We start from the raw sequence: 21,561 nt of genomic DNA on the forward strand, positions 1-21,561 counted from the left end.
TGGTCTTCCCTTCAACTGAACTTCTCTGATTTCCATAGTATCTGAGCAAGATAAAGATCCAGCAGATTGAGAAGGACCGAGGTGAATGGGACAGTCTGACCCCAGAAGCCCGCCGCGAGAAGGAAGCTGGCCTGCAGATGTTCGGACAGCTGGCCCGTTTCCATAACATCATGTCCAATGAAACAATTGGCACCCTTGCCTTTCTGACATCAGGTGAGTACACAGAGCACTGCTTTCCCCAGAGATTCAGCGGCCAAGAGCTGCTTCATTTGTGGTACCAGCCCGGCTGGAACTCAGTATTGGGGCTCTGTGCCGGTGCCCTCGCAGTAGGGGGAGAAGTGAACCACTGCAGAGGCTCGGGAAACGTGAGGCTGCCTGGTTGACATGGGGTGAGGAAAGGCCACCTCACTGCTGCCGGAAAGCACACATGGGTGTAGGTCCTTAAGGACAGTGAGCCATGTGAACATAGTGGGTGGAGAGGAGAGAATTAACCTGAACACTAGTCTGGAACTCTGATTGATCGTGGTAGATCAGACAGACATTCATCTCACCCCTCTGCAGCTACGCAGTCACCGCTTGCCACACATAGCTATCAGATGCTTAAAATGTGCCTAGTTTGAATTGAGATGTGCAAAAAGGAAATACATACTGCAAAACTTAGTATTAAAAAAGAAATATTTATTAATAATTTTTATATTGATTTCATGCAAAATGACAACCAAGAATCACCAGACATTTAACGAAATCTAGCATGAAACACAGATAATATATGAACAGTTTTTCTTTCAGTTTATTGGTTTTTAGAGAGAGAAAGGGAGAGAAAATTAGTACACCTGGCCAGTGTGGCTCAGCGGTTGAGCATTGACCCAGGAACCAAGAGATTACTGGTTTTTTATTCCCAGTCATGGCACATGCCCAGGTTGCTAGCTCAGTCTGCAGTAGAGGGTGTACAGGAGGCAGCCAGTTGATAATGTTTATCTCTCATCAATGTTTCTATCTCTGTCCTTTGCCCTTCTTCTCGCTCTAATAAAACACATATTTTAAGAAAATCAGTATGAGGGCCAAATGTCAAACGGCTGCCTCCTACGTATGTCCCACTGGGGATTGAGCCCACAACCCAGGCATGTGCCCTTAACAGGAATTAAACTGGCAACCTTGAGGTGTACAGGACAACGCCCAGCCAACTAAGCCACACCAGCCAGGGTAATACATGAACACTTTCATGAACTTGTTCATACATAATCTCAGAGGGATGAGAAGATAGAGCTTCAGTAGAAGGGTCAGACATAAATTCAAGGAACTCTTGAGAACAGAACAGAAAGGACTCCCACAAGCACATTAGAATTAAAATTATACAGCCCGGCCTGCGTGGCTCTATGATGGAGTGATCGACCTATGAACCAGGAAGTCACGGTTCCATTCCCAGTCAGGGCACATGCCCAGGTTGCAGGCTCAATCCTCAGTGTGGGACTTGCAGAAGGCAGCCAGTCAATGATTCACTCTCATCATTGATGTTTCTGTCTCTCCCTCTCCTCTCTGAAAGCAATAAGAAAAAATTGGGGCGTGGGGGTCATTGCATGTAAAAACAAAAAACTAAACTACAGAACAACCATCATTGAGAACCTCCTAAAATCTAGCTGAATGAAAGTCATATAACTAAGCATTTAAAGAAGCCACATCAGGTGGAGATGCGGAATGGGCTTGATCCATGCCAACATGTGACAGATAAAATATGAGAGGGAGCCCTGGCCATTGTGGCTTGGTTGGGCATTGTCCCATGCACTAAAAGGTTGCCAGTTCAATTCCCGGGCAGAGCACATGCCTGGGTTTCAAGCTCAATCCCCAGAGGGGGGATTAGGGAGGATATCCAGGAGGCAGTGATGTTTTGCTCTCACATTGATGTTTCTCTCTCTACCTCTCCCCCCCTCTCTAAAAATCAATTATTTTAAATCTTCAAAAAAAAAGGAAGGAAGGAAGGATATCTCTGCTACAGAGAATCTCCCAGAGGAGCAAGGGGTCTCAGCCCCACACGAGGCCCCTCCATCCCAGGGTTCCAGAGCCAAGATGAGATGTCTCCATAACTTCTGCCTGAAAAACCAGTGGGGATTGAGGCTGATGGAGAGTAAGACTGCTGGAGTCCCAGGCAGTTCCTCTTAAAGGACCCACATATGCATTCACTCAGACTCCCTCTTAGTTCCAGCTATGGGGCAGCATCTTGAAAGGCACTAGGGACATCCAGGGAGGAACTGAATTGTCTGGCACCAGGTTGAGAGCTGGAGGAGCAGCTTTCTCCCAGAGTGAAGTGCTGGCAGAGGCCATAGTCCTTTGCTCCCCCTGCACAGAGTTACAGGTAGTGGCCATATCTGAGTCTCAATCAACTGGCTATTAATGTTCAACACACCTGATGACTCCGAGACCCCCCCCTCCCCACCAACTTGCCAATCAACACAGGCTGATTCCAGTGACTTTTCCATATCAATGGCCTTCAAATTTACCTAAAGTCTCTCAAACAAGCAGCATCTGGCCTCAGTGTTCCCCATACTTCTGCTAAGTTGCCCCAGGCCAAGCACTAGCAGCAGCTGGCCTTGGTTTGCAATTTGGCCTCTCCTGAGCATCTCCAAGCCCAGCACAGGTAGCAACTATCTCCACAGGCAAGTACATGGGCAGTGGCTGTCCTTGACCTGCACCTCCTGGTAGGCCCCAGAGCCAGTATACTTGGTGGACAACTTCAGACTACATCAGAGTACCAGCCAACCACCTCACAAGTTACACACAGAGGGGCAGATTCAGCGGGCACCACAGACCTGCTGAAGTAAGTCTTGCTTTACGGGGTGGGCCCCTGCACAGCTAATCCTACACCGTGGTGGCAGCCAGTCCTTGCAGCTGGTCAGCCTGGGAGTAAACTTCTTCCATTAACATGCCAACAGCAATTAAAGCTCACCTACAACAGGAGGGTGTTCACAGCCCACATGGTGGCACACACGGAGTACCCAGCTGGGTGATCAGGGAGGCTGTGCCACTGGACCCTACAGGACATCTACTACATAAGGTCACTCTACCAAGCCTGAGAGGCGTAGCAGCTCTACCTAACACATAGAAACAAACACAGGGAGACAGCCAAAATGAGGGGACATGTCCCAAGTGAAAGAACAGAACAAAACTCCAGAAAAGTTAAAAAAAAAAAAAAAGAAAATACAAGCAATCTACCAGATGCAGAGTTCAAAACATGGTTAAAAGAATGTTCAGTGAAATTAGAGGAAGAGTAGATGAGGTTAGAGAGAACTTCAACAGGATAAAAAAAGGACATGGGCTCTCTGCTCCTCCTGTTCGTCAGACAGCCTCTCCTCCTGCACTGTGCCAGCAGCCACAACCTGAAGGTCGGAGTGAACGGATTTGGCCTCATTGGGCGCCTGGTCACCAGGGCTGCTTTTAACTCGTGCAAAGTGGGTATTGTCGCCATCACTGACCCCTTCATTGACCTCCACTACATGGTCTACATGTTCCAGTATGATTCTACTTGTGGCAAGTTCAAAGGCACAGTCAAGGCTGAGAACAGGAAGCTTGTCATCAGTGGAAAATCCATCTCCATCTTCCAGGAGTGAGATCCCACCAACATCAAATGGGGTGATGCTGGTGCTGAGTATGTAGTGGAGTCCACTGGTGTCTTCACTACCATGGAGAAGGCTGGGGCTCTCTTGAAGGGAGGAGCCAAGAGGGTCATTGTCTCTGCCTCTTCTGCGGATGTCCTCGTGTTTGTGATGGGTGTGAACCATGACAAGTATGACAACTCCCTCAAGATTGTCAGCAATGCCTCCTGCACCACCAACTGCTTGGCCCCCCTGGCCAAGGTCATCCATGACAACTTTGGCATCGTGGCAGGACTCATGGCCACAGTCCATGCAGTCACCGCCACCCAGAAGACCTTGGATGGCCCCTCTGGAAGCTGTGGCGTGACGGCAGAGGGGCTGCCCAGAACATCATCCCTGCTTCTACTGGTGCTGCCAAGGCTGTGGGCAACGTCATCCCTAAGCTGAATGGGAAGCTCACTGGCATGGCCTTCTGTGTCCCCACCCCCAATGTGCGGTTGTGGCACTGATCTGCCACCTGGAGAAAGCTGCCAAATCGATGATATCAAGAAGGTAGTGAAGCAGCGTCAGAGGGCCGCCTCAAGGGCATCCTGAGCTACACTGAGGACCAGGTTGTCTCCTGCGAATTTAACAGTGACAGCCATTCCTCCACCTTTGATGCTGGGGCTGGCATTGCCCTCATGACCACTTTGTCAAGCTCATTTCCTGGTCTGACAATGAATTTGGCTACAGCAACAATGGTGGACCTTATGGAACACATGGCCTCCAAGGACTAAGAGCCCTTGGACCACCAGCCCCAGTGAGAAGAGGGCCCTCAGCTCTGGGGAGTCCTTGCCCCGGATCAGTCCCCCGACACAATGAGAATCTCCTGACCACCATTTCCACCCCCTACCTCCTGAGGAAGGGAAGGGGCGTAAGGAGCCCTGTTTTGTCATGCACCATCAATCAAGTTCACTGGATCCAGCCAAAAAAAAAAGGGCATGGGAGCCATAAACTAGTCATAAATGAAGGATATACAAACAAATAAAGAATCATTTATAGGGAATGAACAATAGAGTAGATGAAGCTGAGAAAACAGCAATTTGGAATATAAGGAAGCAAAAAATTACCCAACAAGAACAGCATAAAGAAAAAAATTACAATAGTGTAAAAACATCTGGGACAACTTCAAGTTTCCAACATTCTGGTGCCAGAAGTAGGAGGGAGAGAGCAAAAAATTGAATACCTATAAAAAATAATGACTCGGTGGTTGATTGTCAACCTATAAAGCAGGAGGTTCTATTCCCAGTCAGGGCATATGCCTGGTTGCAGGCTCAATTCCCAGTGTGGAGCATGCAGGAGGTAGCCAATCATTGATTCTCTCTCACTGATGTTTCTATCTCTCCCTTCCTCTCTGAAATCAATTTTTAAAATGTATTTAAAAAATAATAATTACGGAGTTCGGCTGGTGTGACTCAGTGATTGAGTGTTGACCTATGAACCACGAGTTCATGTTTCGATTCCCTGTCAGCGCATATGCTCAGGTTGTGAGCTCAATCCCCAGTAGGAGGCCTGCAGGAGGCAGCTGATCAGTTGATGATTCTCTCTCATTATTGATGTTTTTATCTCTTCTCCCTTCCTCTCTGAAATCAGTAAAAATTCTCATTTAATATCAAAGGATATATAAAAATCTTCCCAGACAAGAAAAAGCTAAAGGAGTTCATCATCACCAAACCTATACTACATGAAATGTTAAAGGATCTTCTTTTTTTTTTTTTTAATACGTATTTTATTGATTTTTAGAGAGGGAGGGAAAGAGAGAAACATCAGTGTTAATTAAGAGAGAATCTGACCAGTTGCCTCTGGCACACAGCCTACTGGGGATTGAGCCCACAACCAGGGCATGTGCCCTGACCAGGAACCAAACCTGACCTCTTCATTCATAGGCTGATGCTCAACCACTGAACCACACTAGCTGGTCAAGGGTTTTCTTTAAGAAGGAAATAAAGATCTCAGACATCTCTTACAGCAATCTGTTTACTGATACATCTCCTAGGGCAAAGGAAATTAAGGAGAAAATAAACAAATGGGATTACATCAAAATAAAAAGCTTCTGCACAGCAAAAGAATCCATCAACAAATTGAAAGGGGAGCCCACTGTATGGGAGAATATATTTGTCAATGTTACAGCTGAGAAGGGATAAATTTCCAAAATACGTAAAGAACTCATACAACTTAACAAAAGGAAGACAAACAATCCAATTAAAAAATGGGCAAAGGACCTAAATAGACATTTCTTAAAAGTGGACATACAGCCGGCACCGGTTTGGCTCAGTGGATAGAGCGTCGGCCTGCGGACTGAAAGGTCCCGGGTTCGATTCTGGTCAAGGGCATGTGCCTTGGTTGCGGGCACATCCCCAGTAGGGGGTGTGCAAGAGGCAGCTGGTCGATGATTCTCTCACATTGACGTTTCTAACTCTCTATCCCTCTCTCTTCCTCTTTGTGAAAAATCAATAAAATATATATTTTTTTTAAAAAGTGGACATACAGAAGGCCAAGAGACATGAAAAATGCTCAAAGTCACTGATCAAATCAAAATGGCAATGAGGTATCACCTCTCACCTGTCATAATGGCTACCATCAACAAATGACAAGTGCTGGTGAAGATGCGGAGAAAAAGGAACCCTCCTTCACTGCTGGTGGAAATGCAGACTGGAACAGCCTCTGTGGAAAACAGTATGGAGTTTCTGTTAGAAATGGAACTCTGTTTTGACCCAGCTATCCCACTTCTAGTAATATATCCTAAGAAAATAGAAACACCAATCAGAAAGGATTTATGCACCCCCTAAGTTCATAGCAGCATAACCTACAGTAGCTGAGATATGGAAACAAGTGCCCACCAGCAGATAAGTGGATTTAAAAAGTTTTATTACATTTACTAAGTGGCGGTTAAAAAGAAGGAACTCCTACCATTTGCAACAGCATGGATGGACCTGGTGAGTATTATGCTAAGCAAAATACGTCAGTCAGAGAAAGATAAGTACCACATGATCTAATTCATATGTCGAATCTAATGAACAAAATAGATCCAGAGACAGAGAAGCATGAAACAGACTGATGCATTTCAGAGGAGGTGCGAGTTGGTTGAGGAGAGATTAACCAGGGAATTTATATGCAAATAGTATAGCCCATGGACACAGAAAAGTGTGGTGAAGGCCTGGGAGGAGTGGGTTTGGGGTGAGAGGGGTCAATGGGAAGATATTGGGGGGGGAAGGGGGAGGCATTTATAATACTTCAAACAATATAGATAAGTTTCTTTAAAAAGAAGGAAAAAAGATAAAAGTGTGAACAATGAAATGTGAATACATACAAATCTGCCAGCAATTAAATCTAAAAAACAAAATAAATAAACAGAACAGAAATAGACTCATAGACACAGGGAAAATTTTGATGGTTGCCTAATGGGAGGGGGCAGGCTTGGGTGAAAAGTAAAAAGATGGAGAAGTCACAGATTGGTAGTCACAGGATAGTCACGGGATGTACAGTACAGCACAGGGAACACAGTCTATACTAATGAAGAGTGATATGCAAATGGTGGGACGCCCTCGTGCTTAACGACTGATCAGCTGGAGCTGCAGGTGCAGCAGACGAGGGTGGGCAGGGACCTGCAGCATCAGGGACAGGGCAGGCACGGCAGAGGCCTCTTCATGCGCCGGAGTCCGTCTGCCTCCACCGTGGCCCGGCCCAGGGGTCAGCAAGATTGTCTTTAGGACAGACCATCGAGGAGCCTGGATTGGGGGGTTGCCTCCTACTTTGGGGCAATGGATTGTGGGCCTCTCACACAGGGCACAGGCTAGGCTGAGGGCAAACGCCCTCCCCCGAGTGCACAGATTTCATGCACCGGGCCACTCGTCTATATATAAAAGCCAAAGCAACCATTACACTGGACAATCAGAGGACCGGCCAGTATCTCACACACTGACCACCAGGGGGCGGGAGCTTAATGCAGGAGCCCCCTGGTGGTCATTGCACTCCCACAGCCAACCTCCTGCGGGCCCTACTCCCCGGCTGGCTGGCCAGCCCTAACCAGGACCAGGTGAGACAGCCCCAATCAGCCCTGATCGCCAGCCAGGCCGAGGAACCCCCACCTGTGCATGAATTTGTGTACCTGTGTACCGGTCCTCTAGTATCCTTATATTAGGTCTAGTAATAATTAATGTCGTTTTCTAATACTTTTTTAAATCGAATTTATTTAAACAATACAACAAAATTTAATCAACAATATAGTTGCCATTGTTTTCTACTACTTGTGCCCAACGCTCAGGAAGCATCTTAATCCCTCTGTTGTAAAATTCTTGTGATTTTGATGCAAAAAATTCGGTCAATGCATTTTTGAGGCATTCTTCATTATTAAATTTTTTTCCAAGAAGAAAGTTTTGCAAAGAACGAAACAAATGGTAATCGGAAGGGGCAATATCAGGAGAATATGCAGGTTGAGGGAGAACTTCCCATTCCAACTGGCGCAGTTTTTCAGCAGTGATTCTTGCAGTATGCGGTCGTGCGTTATCGTGGTGAAGAATTACACCCTTCCGATTAATCAGCGCGGGTTCTTTTTCTCTTAAAGCTTGGGCTAACCTTTCCCAATTGGGCACTATACACTGCACTTGTAATGGTTTGGGTAGATGGTAAAAGTTCATAATGAAGAATTCCTTTAAAATTCCACCAAACACACAACATCACTTTTTTTGCATGCAAGTCAGGTTTTGGCGTGGGCTGCGGAGCCTCATTTTTGTCCAACCATTGAGGCCGCCTTTTCAAGTTAACATACAGCAACCATTCCTCATCTCCGGTAACAATTTGCTCTAAAAACGGCAAACGGTTTTGACGAGAGAGGAGCGAACTGCAAATTGTGACTCTTTGATTACGGTTGTTGTCGGTCAACTCATGAGGAACCCATTTTCCAAACTTTTGGACTTTGCCAAGTGCACGCAATTGATTGGAAATTGTTTTTTGTGAACAATTTAAAGTTGTCGCAAGCTCTTGTTGGGTAATTTGAGGATTTTGCACCAAAAGAGCTTGAAGAGCTTCTTGATCAAAATTGGACACACGGCCTCGACCACTCTTGTCATCTAAGGAAAAATTTCCCTCGCGAAATTTCTCAAACCAACACTGGCATTTTCTGGCGCTAACTGCATCTTGACTGAGAGCACTACAGATGTTTTTTGCAGCCTCACTTGCTTTTCTTCCTAATTGGAACTCGTAAAGCATTCAGTGCCGAATATGCTCTTCATCCGCCATCTTCTTAGCCCTAGTTTTGCAACAAAAAACAAACCAAACACAAACTTTTTCAAGCAAAACTTGTTAATTGCACTTCACACGTTCTGTAGATACCACGTGTTTGAAGGTTATGTCAATACAAGTCAACGCCAAGCAAGATTTTAAACAAATGTTTAAAAACAACATTAATTATTACTAGACCCGATAATATGCATGATGTCAGATGGGTATTAGATTTATGTTATGTAATGTCTAATCACTAGGGTATACACCTGAAACTAATATAATATTGTATATCAGCTGTAATTGAAAGAAAAAATTTTTAAATGAATTCAAAAAAGGAAGCAGAACAGAAAGATACAGAAATATGAAAAGGGTAAGAAAATAAAGGATCTCTCTAAAAAGTCTCAAACGAGAAAACTATTAGGGAGGGAATTATCAAAGAAGTAATACCAAAAAAATCCCCAAGAGTAAAAGCCTCTAAATCAAGCATGTCACATTCCCTGCCTGCTGGCCACATGCGGCCCAGCCAATATAATGGTATGTAAGAAATGCTTTAATAAAAATTTTGTAACTTAATTTTTATAATATCTTACCCAATTATTAATAACAAACTACAACGTTCGCTAATGACTAATTACTGTAATTGTGTTGCCTTCATTTCCCTTACATGCAGGTGCACCATTTCTCTACTAATACTACCATGTTTCCCCGAAAATAAGACATCCTCCGAAAATAAGACCTAGCGCATGGAAAGATAAGACATCCCCTGAAAATAAGACCTAGCACAACTTTGGGAGAAAAAATTAATATAAGACACTGTCTTATTTTTGGGGAAACGGTATCAGTGAATATTTTAGCAGCCAATGTTATTAGTGTTGTACTGACTTGTTTGGTGTGTACAAAAGGAAACATTTCTCTTTCAGAAAACAAAAATAGGTTTATTTGCATTATGCTTATTAATTTGTGCAGTTATTTGGCGTCTGGTAAGCTAATGTTCAAAACAAATATTAATTTTTATTAAAATGTTCTATTTTATGTTAACGATTACTCATTTATTTCAGCCCTTTGTATTCAGCATGTCTATCAAAATCAAGTGGTAGTAAAAATAAATGAAAAATTGCTGATGAACATAATTTCCAAGAAAAGTGGGAATTGGAGTATTTTTGCTGTGAAGTAAAAATTAAAATAATATGCTTGATATGTAGTAATGCTATTAGTGTACCAAAGTTATACAACATTCATTGTCACTATGAACAACATAAATCAAAATACGATAATTACAAGGGATTAATGAGACAAGAAAAGTTGAAAGAGCTCAAGTTGGGACGGAGAAAACAGCAGTGCATGGTTACTCCAGTATCACAAGAAGCGGGATGCACACAAGCTACGTCTTGTCCGAGTCAATAGCTAAACACCTGAAACCTTTGAAGGTGGTTTCATCACGGAATGTCTAATTAAAGCTGCAGAAACGGTCCTGGAAATGTGAAGTCTTTTCAATCTCTTTGTCTTAAAATACAGTTGAGGAAAGAGTTACTGATTTGGCTGACAATTTAAGTATTCAGATCAAACCAAAATCACCTGGTTTCTAAGCTTTTTCCATTGCCTGTGATGAGAGTATGGACATTGGAGGCATAGCTCAGATAGCTGTGTTTCTTCGTGCTTGCAACATGAATTTCAACGTTTGAGGAATTATTGGAATAGTGCTAATGAATAACACTAATACAGGACAAAATATTTAATTGTGTTTTTAAACTTCTGCAAAAATACAATCTACCTCTCTCAAAATTAACTTCTGTAGCTACAGATGGAGTTCCTTCAAATGACTGGAAAAAACAATGGTTTTTGTGTCATTACTGCAAAAAAAAAAAAAATTTCATGACAAATCCAAGATTCATCATATGCATTGCATTATATCAATAAGTATTATGCACGAAGGTAATAAACATGGAAAATGATGTTGACATCTATCAAAAAAAAAGTATCAATTTCATAAGATCTCAAAGCTTAAATCAGCAACAGCTCTCTGCTTTCTTAAGTGAGTTAGCGGGTGTTCCGGCTTGTCCTCCTATAATAGTATGTTGGCTATCCTGCTCCATGGTTCTTAAACAATTCTGGGACTTGAAAGAAGAAATACGTCAGTTCTTAATAACTAAAAATCAAGACACAAGCCTGTTTTTTGACACAATATGGTTACAAAATTTATCCTTCATGGTTGATACAACAAAACACTTACACAAATTAAACTTAAAGCTGCAGGAAAAGATCAAATTATTACAAACGTGTGACCAAGTCAGAGCATCCACATGTAAGCTAGTTCTTTGGGGAAAGCAGTTGAAAATGAAGATTTAACGTACTTTCTGACATGCAACATGAACAAACCAAGTTTAGGTGAGACATTCAAAAAACGTTAAGCCTTAGAACTGAATTTGAAACAAGGTTTGCAGATTTTAAGTTTTTGGAAGACAAGTTTTCATTTTCTTCAATTTTTTCAATAAATGTAGAATCAGTACCTAATCAAATGCAAATGGAGGTAATTGAGATCCAGTGTGGTTCAGATTTAAAGGCAAAATTCAGTGAATTTGGCGTGCCTGAATTTTACAAACATTTACCTGCCAGCTTTGAAAATACACATAAGAAATTATTTCCATGTTTTGGAAGTACTTACCGGTGTGAGCAGTTATTACAATTATGAAAGGAAATAAGTCTCCTGTCAGGTCCAGAATAACGGACACTCACCTTGGGGCAGTTTTGAAAGTAATGACTGCGAACGAGATTTCTGCCGAAGTAAGAAAGATAGTAGCAGAGTGTCAGGAAGATACTAATTTTATCGTTGCTCTTATTCTTTATATATATACATATATATACACTTTTCAAAGTAAACCTATGTTTCTATAAAAATGAAGCTTTTATTTTTTTGCGGCCCACATAAACTTAAACCTTGTTTATTTGGCCCTTGCTACCCTTTAAGTTTGACATGCTTGCTCTAAATTGAAGTTAGCCACCAATAGGCTAGCACAGAGAATTTTTAAAAACCCCATTGGACTAAGATATATCATTGTGACATTTCAGAAAATCAGAATAGAAGAAATGATCCTAAAGGGTCCCAGAGAGAAAGATCATATAGAATCGTTTAAGTATCAAAACATTTTTGAAATTCACAACAGTAACATCTGAAGCTGGAACACATTCCTGATGGGAAATATTTTTTTTCGGCCTAGAATCCTATACCCAGCCAAACTACCAATTCTATTAGAGGGTAAAGTATAAAGGCATTTTCAGATCTGAAGACATGAAATTTACTTTCAGTGTGCCCCCTTTTTTTTTTTAAATATATTTTATTGATTTGTTTTGTTTTGTTTTGTTTTTACAGAGAGAAAGGGAGGGGGATAGAGAGGTAGAAACATTGATGAGAGAGAAACATCAATCAGCTGCCTCCTGCACAACTCCTACTGGGGATGTGCCTGCAACCAAGGTACATGCCCTTGACCAGAATCAAACCTGGAACCTTTCAGTCCGCAGGCCAATGCTCTATCCACTGAGCCAAACCAGTTAGGGCTAGTGTGCACTTTCTTAAAAAGCTATAATAAGATATACTCACCCAGCTGGTGTGGCTCAGCAGTTGAGCATTAACCCAGGAACCAAGAGGTCACAGTTTGATTCCCAGTCAGGGCAGATGCCCAGGTTACAGGCACGATCCCAGTAGAAGGCTCTACCTTTCTCTCTAAAAATCAATAAAAACATTTAAAAAAAAAAAAAAAGATACACTATCTAAATGAGAGTCATCCCAGAAGGAGCTAGGTGGAATCCTGTGAGACACACAGGAAATTCCCGGGATGATGGTAGAAGGAGCTCGTATACCAGCACGCAACAGACCTGCAGAGCAAGGAGTCCAGGTTGGAGTGACAGATGGAGACTTCCAGAAGGAACATTTCCCAAAATGCAGAACTGCTAGAATTTATCCTATTGGGAGTTTTACATTTCTGGTAAAGAGTCGTTTTCTTTTTTTCTTTATTGATTAAGGCATTGCATATGTGTCCTTATCTCCCCACCCCATTCCCACATCCCCCTGGTGTCTGCATCTGTTGGTTGTGCTTATATGCATGCATACAAGTCCTTTGGTTGATCTCTCCCCTTTGGTAAAGAGTTTTAGAAAGATTTAATGATAGGTTCTCTGAAAATAAGCAAACAAAAAGACCCAAAAAGTTACACTAAAATTTAGTTCACCCTTGTACAGTGCAGGGTTAGTGACACCCACACCCCTTCACAGTGGAAAACCCACATAGAACTTTTGACTCCCCGGAAGTTAACTACTAATGGCCTACTATTAACTGCAAGCCTTACTGATAATGTAGTCGATTAACACATATGTATGTCTTACGTATTATATACTATATTCTTAGAATAAAGTAAGCCAGAGAAAAGAAATGTTATTAAGAAAATCCTTAGGAAGCCCAGCCAGTGTGGCTTAGTGGTTGAGTGTGGACTCATGAACAAGGAGGTAACGTTTTGATTCTAGGTCAGAGCACAATTCCCAGTGGAGGGTTGTGCAGGAGGCAGCAGATCAGTGATTCTCTCTCATTATTAATGTTTCTATCCCTCCCCCTTCCTCTCTCTAAAATCAATTTAAAAAAATCATAAGGAAGAGAAAAATACATTTAGAGTATTTATTGAAAAAAAACCTGCATATAAGTGGACCCACGCAGTTCAAGGCTATATTGTTCAAGGGTCAACTGTATAAGCAAGGTCTTTCTTTCTGAATGGTAGTTTTTACATCTTACTTGCTTTTGCTTGTCTATATTTTCTAATATTACTGCAATGAAAATGTACTAAAATCACGTAATCTTAAAAAGTAGTAGTCCCCAGAGGTCTCCCAGCAAAACTCTTAAGACGTAAGCGAAAGGTGGCTAATGGATTGAGGTTTCCGTCTGGCTTTCCTTGCAGAGATCAAGTCCCTCTTTGTGCACCCGTTCCTGGCCGAGCGCATCATCTCCATGCTCAACTACTTCCTGCAGCACCTGGTGGGCCCCAAGATGGGGGCCTTGAAAGTCAAGGACTTCAGTGAATTTGACTTCAAACCTCAACAGCTCGTATCAGATATCTGCACGATCTACTTAAATCTTGGGTACTTGAGATTTAAATTGGGCAAGCCAGAGGGGTTTGATATGGGATGATGTGGAAGCAGAAAAGAAATGGTCCGTTTTGTTGGTGAAAGAATCCTCTGTAGTTTTAAATGAGATTTTTGTGTTACCTGTGGGACATTATTCAGAATTGCCAACAGTCTGCCTTGGTCTGTGCAGAGAGAGATTTTGCTGGTTGTATGTTGTTTGGAAAAGCAGTATTCTTCCAAAGCCTCAGAATACTTGATAGACTTCCTTCCTAAAAATTAGAAGAAATGTTTATCAGAGAACGTTCACGGCATTTAAGTGGTAGGGACCCTTGTTCCTCAGCCCATTGGTTCCCTCCTCTGATGCTCCTTCTTTCCCATGCTGACTTCAGGGATGAGGAGAATTTCTGTGCCACCGTGCCCAAGGACGGACGCTCCTACTCCCCCACTCTTCTTGCGCAGACAATCCGCGTTCTGAAGAAAATAAATAAGCCTGGGGATATGATTGTGGCTTTCACCAACTTAGCGGAGAGAATCAAGGTGAGGGGGGGGAGGATTTGTTTGTTGGCATGTCCTGGAAGGCCCCATGGTTGCCCTGGCCAGTGTGGCTGTTTGTTGAGCGTTGTCCTGTGCACCAAAAGGCCTCCTGTCTAATTCTTGCCAGGACACACACTCAGGTTGCAGGCTCCATCCCTGATCAGAGTGTGTATGGGAGGCAGCAGGTAGAAGTTTCTCTCCCCCTTCCTCTCTCTTTCAAAATCAATAAAAACTTTTTTTTATTATTACATTGTTGACTCAGCTGTTGCCTTGAGAAAATATAAACATGATTAGTCAATAACTAGAACTACAGTATTCTTAATACTATTTTTGTATTACTGATTTGAGAGAGAGAGCAGGGAACACAGAGAAACGTTGATACTTGCTACTTGGCTTATTTATGCATTCATTGGTTGGTTCTTCTATGTGCCCTGACCAGGGTTCGAACCTGCAACCTTAGCATATCAAGACAATGCTCTAACCCACTGAGCCACCCAGCCAGGGCAATACTACCTTTTTTTTTAGTTTCAGTTTATTGTGGGTTTTTGTTTTTCTTTTAATATGTTTTTTTGTTAATTTCTAGAGAGAGAGAAAGAAGGGAGAGATAGAAACATTGATGAGAGACGAACATGGCTGCCTCCTGCATACCCCCTACTGGGGATCAAACCCACACCTCAGTCATGTGCCCTGACCAGGAATTGAACCAGCAACCCTTTGGTACATGCTCAACCACTGAGACATACTGGCCAGGCAATACTACTTTCTTTAATGTTGAGAAGACAGAAAAATTGATTTAAGAAGCTTCTGCTAGAATAGAAGAGTGTACAGATTCTTGAAGGCTGTTTTATGAAAACATTTGTGCAGTGTCACCAATAGATTTGAAAATCTACATTGTTAATGCTAAAAAGCAGAACTTCTTACAATAGAATCCATGATGAGTTGTTTTTAGTTACTGATTTTTATTGGTGTTCTCTGTTCTCTATATTTGTGGTTGGTAGTTGGCTTATGTGGGAATAGCCATACATTTTAGAAATTAAAATCCTGCCGAAACCGGTTTGGCTCAGTGGTAGAGCGTTGGTCTGCAGACTGAAGGGTCCCGGTTCAATTCCAGTCAGGGGCATGTACCTTGGTTGCAGGCACATCTCCAGTGGGGGGGGGGTGCAGGAGGCAGCTGATCGATGATTCTCTCTCATCGATGTTTCTAACTCTCTATCCCTTTCTCTTCCTCTATGTAAAAAATCAATAAATTTTTTTAATTAAAAAAATAATTAAAATTAAAATCCTGTATTGTAGTTAGCTAATAATCCCTTTGTCTGGGGTATAACAGAGCTTCATTAGCAGTTATGAAAACAGAAAAATCATGGCGCAGTGTCTGATAGAAAACTTTGTTGAATAAAGTCAGTCCTTCTTTCGTCGAGTTACTTATTTCTTAAGTTGGGCTTCATCTTTGCCTCCAGTTCAGCCAGACGGGGCCCTGAGGAACTAGAGTCATGAAAGAATCAAAGGTTGAAGGCACTCTTAAATTCTTACACCTGATTGTGCCTAGCACCGGAACTTCATGAGTGACTGTAACTGGGCAGATAACAGCCCTCCGGCTCCTCCCCTTTGGGATTATGACATTTACAACAGGACTGTTGCCAGAAAGATGTATGTCATGTGCTGCTTTCATTCTTAGGCATGACTGCCAGCAGCTGAGCCAAATGGAAGTTTCAGAATTGGGCTGGATGCTGAATGTGATCCCATAATATCCATCTTGGCCTGTTTAGAAAGCAAAGTTGAGACTTGTTATTGTCACTGTGAAGGTCATTACCTTTCAGATACACCCTTTCAGGTTCTATGCGCTTTAAGGGACAGGCATTGAGCATTTGAACCGTCCACTGTGAATGCGCTCAGCGCTGCTGTTTGTGCTCAGTCTCTTGCAGACCTGCAGCAACAGGAAGAGGAGACCTACGCGGACGCCTGCGACGAGTTCCTGGATCCCATCATGAGCACCCTGATGTCTGACCCCGTGGTGCTGCCGTCCTCCAGAGTCACTGTGGACAGGTCCACGATCGCCAGACACCTGCTCAGGTAGGCCCGGGGAAAGCAGCCTTGGGCCGGTGTGCACCTGTCCTCCGGCTTTCTGGTTTTGGTGGAGCAGCCAGGAGGTGCCCCAGAGATGACTCTGTATGTGATGGGAAGGCATTGGTAGAGTGTATCACTTAAACATCCAAAGCAAGACACCTTGTTGTAAAATACTGATCTAACCTTATCTATTCCTTCCTTAAGGAAATAATTTCTGTTAACATATGTTATAAAAAACTAGAGGCCCAGTGTACAAAATTCGTGCGGGGGGGGGGTAGTGGGGGGAAGGTGTCCCCTCAGCTGCCTAACTGCCTGGTCACCCCTAACTGCCCCCCTTGCAGGCCTGGTTGCCCCTAATTGCCCCCCGCTGCCAGCCAGGCCACCACCAACTGCCCCCCCTGCCGGCCTGGTCATTCCTTATTGACCCCCCCTACTGGACAGGCTCCCCCAAACTGCCCCCCCACCACCAGCCTGGTCACCCCTAACTCCATCCCCCTGCCAATCTGGTCACCCCCAACTGCTCTCCCCTCCCTCTCCCCCACCAGCCTAGTCGCTCCTCACGGACCCCCTGCCAGCCTTATTGCCCCCAACTCACACCCCTCCGGCATGGTCACCTCTTACTGCCCCTCCCCCCTGCTGGCCTGGTCGCCTGTCATGGCCCCCTCACTGGTCTGGTCACTCCGTGCAGTCTGCTTGTTTAGTTGTTTGGTCATCCCTCACTAAGCCCCCTGCCTATCTGGTCGCCCCATGAAGCCTGCTTATTCAGTCTTTTGGTCTAACCCTGCCAGACTGACTGTAGGCAGCCATCTTGTGAGAGTGTGAGAGTTAATTTGCATATTACCTCTTTATTATGTAGAATATTTTATTTCAGAGAGGAAAGAGAGAGAGAGAGATAGAAACATCCACGATGAGAGTGAATCATTGATTGGCTGCCTCCTGTGTGGCCCCATATCGGGGAGAGGGGGACCGAGCCTGGAACCCAGCAGGTGCCCTTGGCCAGAATCAAACCCGGGACCCTTCAGTCTGCAGGCTGATGCTCTATCCACTGAACCAAACCGGCTAGGGCAGCATTCTTTTTTTCTTAAAGAGACCCAAATTATGAAAGTGTCAGGCCCCATTTTGGGGGGATCTGTCCCTGTATGGTCATCTGACGTAAATATTATAATAGATGTTAAAGTGGATTTAAATTGCTTTAATTTTATAAAAATGTAAAAGGTAGGGTGCCTTTTTATTCAGCTCACGGTGACTCACATTGCCTGCTGTGTGCTGTCAGCCTGGTGTCCGGGGGCCCAGCTGCCGCTCTCCGGGCAGCATTGCCCAGAAAGGGTCTGAGAGACTCGGCCTGTTTAAAATCCAGTTATGAAAGTTGACCCAAATTTAAGGAAATACAATTTTGTAAATATTGGAGGGAAAGGATTTTCCATTTCGTGGTATTTAGTATTAAGTATTCACTATATGCATGATGCTGTGCTGGGTGGTACATCTTTTCAAAGTGTGAGTGAAAATTTATACTTTGTTGGGGCCTCAGAATAAAAAGAAGATAAGCCAGCCCTTAAAGTATGTTAGAAACCTCCCTCCGTCAGGAAGCCACCGCCTGCAGCTGCTAGGACAGCAGTCAGCTGGCTGGGCCAGGGCCCAACCCCATCCCTGACGCCATCACTAAAACAGCTCCTCCCGCTGGCGTGCGTGCGCAGGGGCCCGTCGAGGGAAACTGAACAATGTTTAAATAAATTTTGTTTAGAAGCAGAAAGACAAGGTAGCTAAATAATCTGAAAAGGGAAAAAAGAAAAACCTCCTGAATCATTCTTTCTAACCTCAAGTCAGCACTTAGTTCAAATGCACTCTAGCTTCAGTCTCCAAGTAAGATCCCAGGTATTCTAGTCTTGGCTTAGGGTGTTAGAACTGATTCAATAACCCCATTTTCCTTTCTCTCTGTCCCAGTGACCAAACAGATCCCTTTAACCGTAGCCCCCTCACCATGGACCAGATCCGGCCAAACACAGAACTAAAGGAAAAAATCCAACGGTGGCTGGCAGAGAGGAAACAACAAAAGGAGCAACTTGAATAAATACTGTGACTAAAGCAACCAAACCAGCCCCCGAGTGAAGATAAACAGTTGTTTGTGATTTCTCTTTGGTTCTGTCCCTTTCTTTCTTTCTTTCTTTTTTACTAAATTATTGCTCAAATTATGATAATTAAGATTCCTAAGAACTTGACAAGGCTCTCCTAGCTTACAGGAAATTTTAGTTATATCACCACCATGTCTGAGTATCATCACTAATTTTTATCCTGTGTTCTCTCTCCCTATTCCTTTTTCTCCCCTTTCCTACCTTAAATTATATTAACTTCCACTGCTAACACTTCTGCCACCTCACTATTTTTCTTCCAAGAACTGCTCATCTTTGGTGAGCACTGCTTTCAAGTACAGGCTGTCACATATGTCGGTGACAGCTGACAGTCAGAAAGCCCTAGCCTTCGTGGCCCGGACCACGGCTCCTTTCTGTGCTGCTCCGCAGTTACAGGGCAACCTTCCACATCGAGGCGGGAGCTGGGTGCCTGCGGGCACGGTAAGGTGATAGGTGAGATGGAAAAAGAAAGGAATGGTATGCAGTTCTGTTGATAGCTCTTAATTTTGTATCATCTCCATAACTCAGAGATACAAACACTGTCCCGTGGGATTGTCTTTACCACAGAAAACAGCCCTACCATATTTTTGGGAAGATTGACAGGATAAACTTGCAGTTTTGACACTATCCAGAAAATTCTGAGGGGAAAGAATAAAAGAGGCTGTTGAGCCCAATTTACGAGACCAGTGCTCTAACCCCTGAGCTACGGAGCCTTAGCTATGTTGAGCCCAATTTAGCTTATGGAAATCTGTTGCTGAGTAGAGAAGTTAGATAACGAATACGGTAAGCAGGAAAAATGCCATTTGAAGACACTAATATCAACAGTGTATCTCAGTATACATACCATGTGTTTTTTATATTGGCCTAGTATAAGCAGTCCCACTTTAAATCGTCCTTCCATGGTAAGATATATACAGTGTGTGGCCACTAACACATTTTTCTAGGTAAAATCCTGAGACTGTGAAATGTATATAGTTACTGTTTAAGCTTATGACCTCAATCCCAAGAACTGCTTCTAACTCAGCCTAGGTGAGCAGTTAACAAACCATTTAAATATCACCTTAGCCCCGCATAGTTAGTAGGTGGGAGGGACCCCTTCTACAAGTTGAGCTTGAGTTCCCTACTCAGCTATGCAGCTAACATGCTAAGTGAGGCACAGTCCCCTATGGACGTCTATATCACTGTCCCTCTAAGCCCACAGATACCCTAAGTGACAAGAAAAAGGGTATGATCTGGAAACAGGGATCATTGCTTCATTTAAAGGACATTAATGTTAACCACGGTGTCTTTCAAATAAGATGTCAGTCTCATAATATGTCAAGTTCCTATCAACAGCCTTTGGTATGTTTTTGGTGGTATCAACTGGAAAAACACAAATAATAGAGGGCATCTCGCACCGTAGAAAGATGTTGCCTACTGCTGTGCTTATAAGATGTGCAAATGCCAGAACATGAGAGAGGAATTCAGTGTTGCCTCCTAGGCCTTGAAGGCATGGGTTGACAGAATTTGTTTATTTTCTTAAAATTAGCTTCATATTTATTAGCCTCCTTTACTGGGAATGAACCGTGTATAAAATAAGCTTCCACCACCTTGCATTTATCTTCCAAGCCCAACCACATAGGATGTTTTCTTTTTTTAAAGACCAGGTTTTTATAGGAGAAATTTGGAGAAAAAAAGGGCACAAAACCTCATACAGCAGCATTCCCAGCGGCTTTCTAGTCAACAACCTGTGTTTGTATCTGTATCTGTATTCCTCTTCTGTCTTCAGATTGTAAGCCTTTTTTGGCAAGCTTTTTTATTATTATTATTAAAGCCCTTTTCCTGAAATTTATGAATGGCTGTGGCACCATTAATGCTGCTGAATGTCTTAAACTCATTACATAGCAAGTGTATAGCGTAAGGCCACTACTGGTAAGGAAGCCATATAATTAAGAACATCCAAAAATGAGACTAAAAATTATTATTTTGGTACAACGCAGTGCGTATGTGCACTTGGAAGCTTAACGAGGTGTTTTGTTATCTGGAACTAAAAACCAGCTCAAAATCTACGAAAGCAGACTCTCTGACATACCTAGTTTGCTGTGTTGGCTTTGCTGGAGTATGATAGGAAAATGGAGACTCTTTAATCAGCTCTAATAGTCTTACTAAGAGGGTAATACTAAACTTGGGAAATGTACTAGGTTTCATCACGTAATCTGGGTTTTTAAGATGGATATGTAAAACCTGAAAGAAATGTTATTAAAGGTTTCACACTCTACAGAAGCTTTACTTTATTTGACGCTGGTAAGTGGCCTGGGTGCCTTTGTCAGCCAGGCGCCCAGGCGGCACTGTTGATGACATAGATACATAATGCACACGCTCTACCAGCCAAACAGGAGACAAACTTAAAGACAAAACTAAACAATATGAAGAACAAAAAGGTTGACTGAAATAAAACTTGATGGACATAACTGCTCTGAAACATTCCAGGAAGGTTATTTCTTGTCACTCTCACCTGGGGGTATTTGTTCAAAGCTTGTATTTAATAAATGAATACCTAACTTATAACCTTTGTCATCACTTCCTTTATTACAGTATTAAAAGCTCGTGGCAGTTTAAAGGACTCTGACCTTCCCTTTTGTTCCAGGTAGTTTCAGATTGTGACGGGCTGACCTCCTCTGCCTTAGCAGGTAACCTGTAGTTCTCTCTGAAGGTGAGCCTCCTAGTCAGTTCCCTTTGGGCTTCCTCCTCCTTTATCTGGCCTAAACTGTCTTTCATTCCAGTCACTGACCTCACGCCCCCCTTGCCGGTGTTTCTGTACTCTCTGCCTTAAGACCTCAGCCTCGGTTAAACCAACCATTCCCGCCCCAATATCCAAACTACAGACCATTGTTGGAAAAAGATG

The 21,561-nt window shown here is 43.2% G+C and overlaps 1 protein-coding gene, 1 long non-coding RNA gene and 1 pseudogene across 3 annotated transcripts in view; all 3 read left to right on the plus strand.

Moving 5' to 3' along the window:
- UBE4A (ubiquitination factor E4A) overlaps window positions 1-18,679 on the plus strand; it is a 51,883-nt gene extending 33,204 nt beyond the window's left edge. Inside the window, exons 16-20 of one of the 2 annotated variants that reach the window (XM_036423095.2) lie at window positions 39-213; window positions 13,788-13,968; window positions 14,343-14,490; window positions 16,400-16,557; window positions 18,493-18,679. In XM_036423095.2, coding sequence (XP_036278988.1) covers window positions 39-213; window positions 13,788-13,968; window positions 14,343-14,490; window positions 16,400-16,557; window positions 18,493-18,619 — 789 coding nt within the window. In that variant the 3' untranslated portion in view covers window positions 18,620-18,679. Of the gene's footprint in view, window positions 1-38; window positions 214-10,644; window positions 10,782-13,787; window positions 13,969-14,342; window positions 14,491-16,399; window positions 16,558-18,492 lie in introns of those variants that run through there. The other variant, XM_036423096.2, reaches the window with a different exon arrangement.
- On the plus strand, window positions 3,291-4,363 carry LOC118710559 (annotated as a pseudogene).
- Window positions 18,680-19,399: 720 nt separating the features above from the next.
- On the plus strand, window positions 19,400-21,340 carry LOC123651732. The gene is made up of 2 exons (XR_006740606.1): window positions 19,400-21,269; window positions 21,304-21,340. It is a non-coding gene; the product is annotated as an uncharacterized LOC123651732 (long non-coding RNA).
- The last annotated feature ends 221 nt before the right edge of the window (window positions 21,341-21,561 follow it).

Source organism: Pipistrellus kuhlii, unplaced genomic scaffold (assembly GCF_014108245.1).
Source record: "Pipistrellus kuhlii isolate mPipKuh1 unplaced genomic scaffold, mPipKuh1.p scaffold_m20_p_77, whole genome shotgun sequence".
Taxonomy (NCBI): Eukaryota; Metazoa; Chordata; class Mammalia; order Chiroptera; family Vespertilionidae; genus Pipistrellus; species Pipistrellus kuhlii.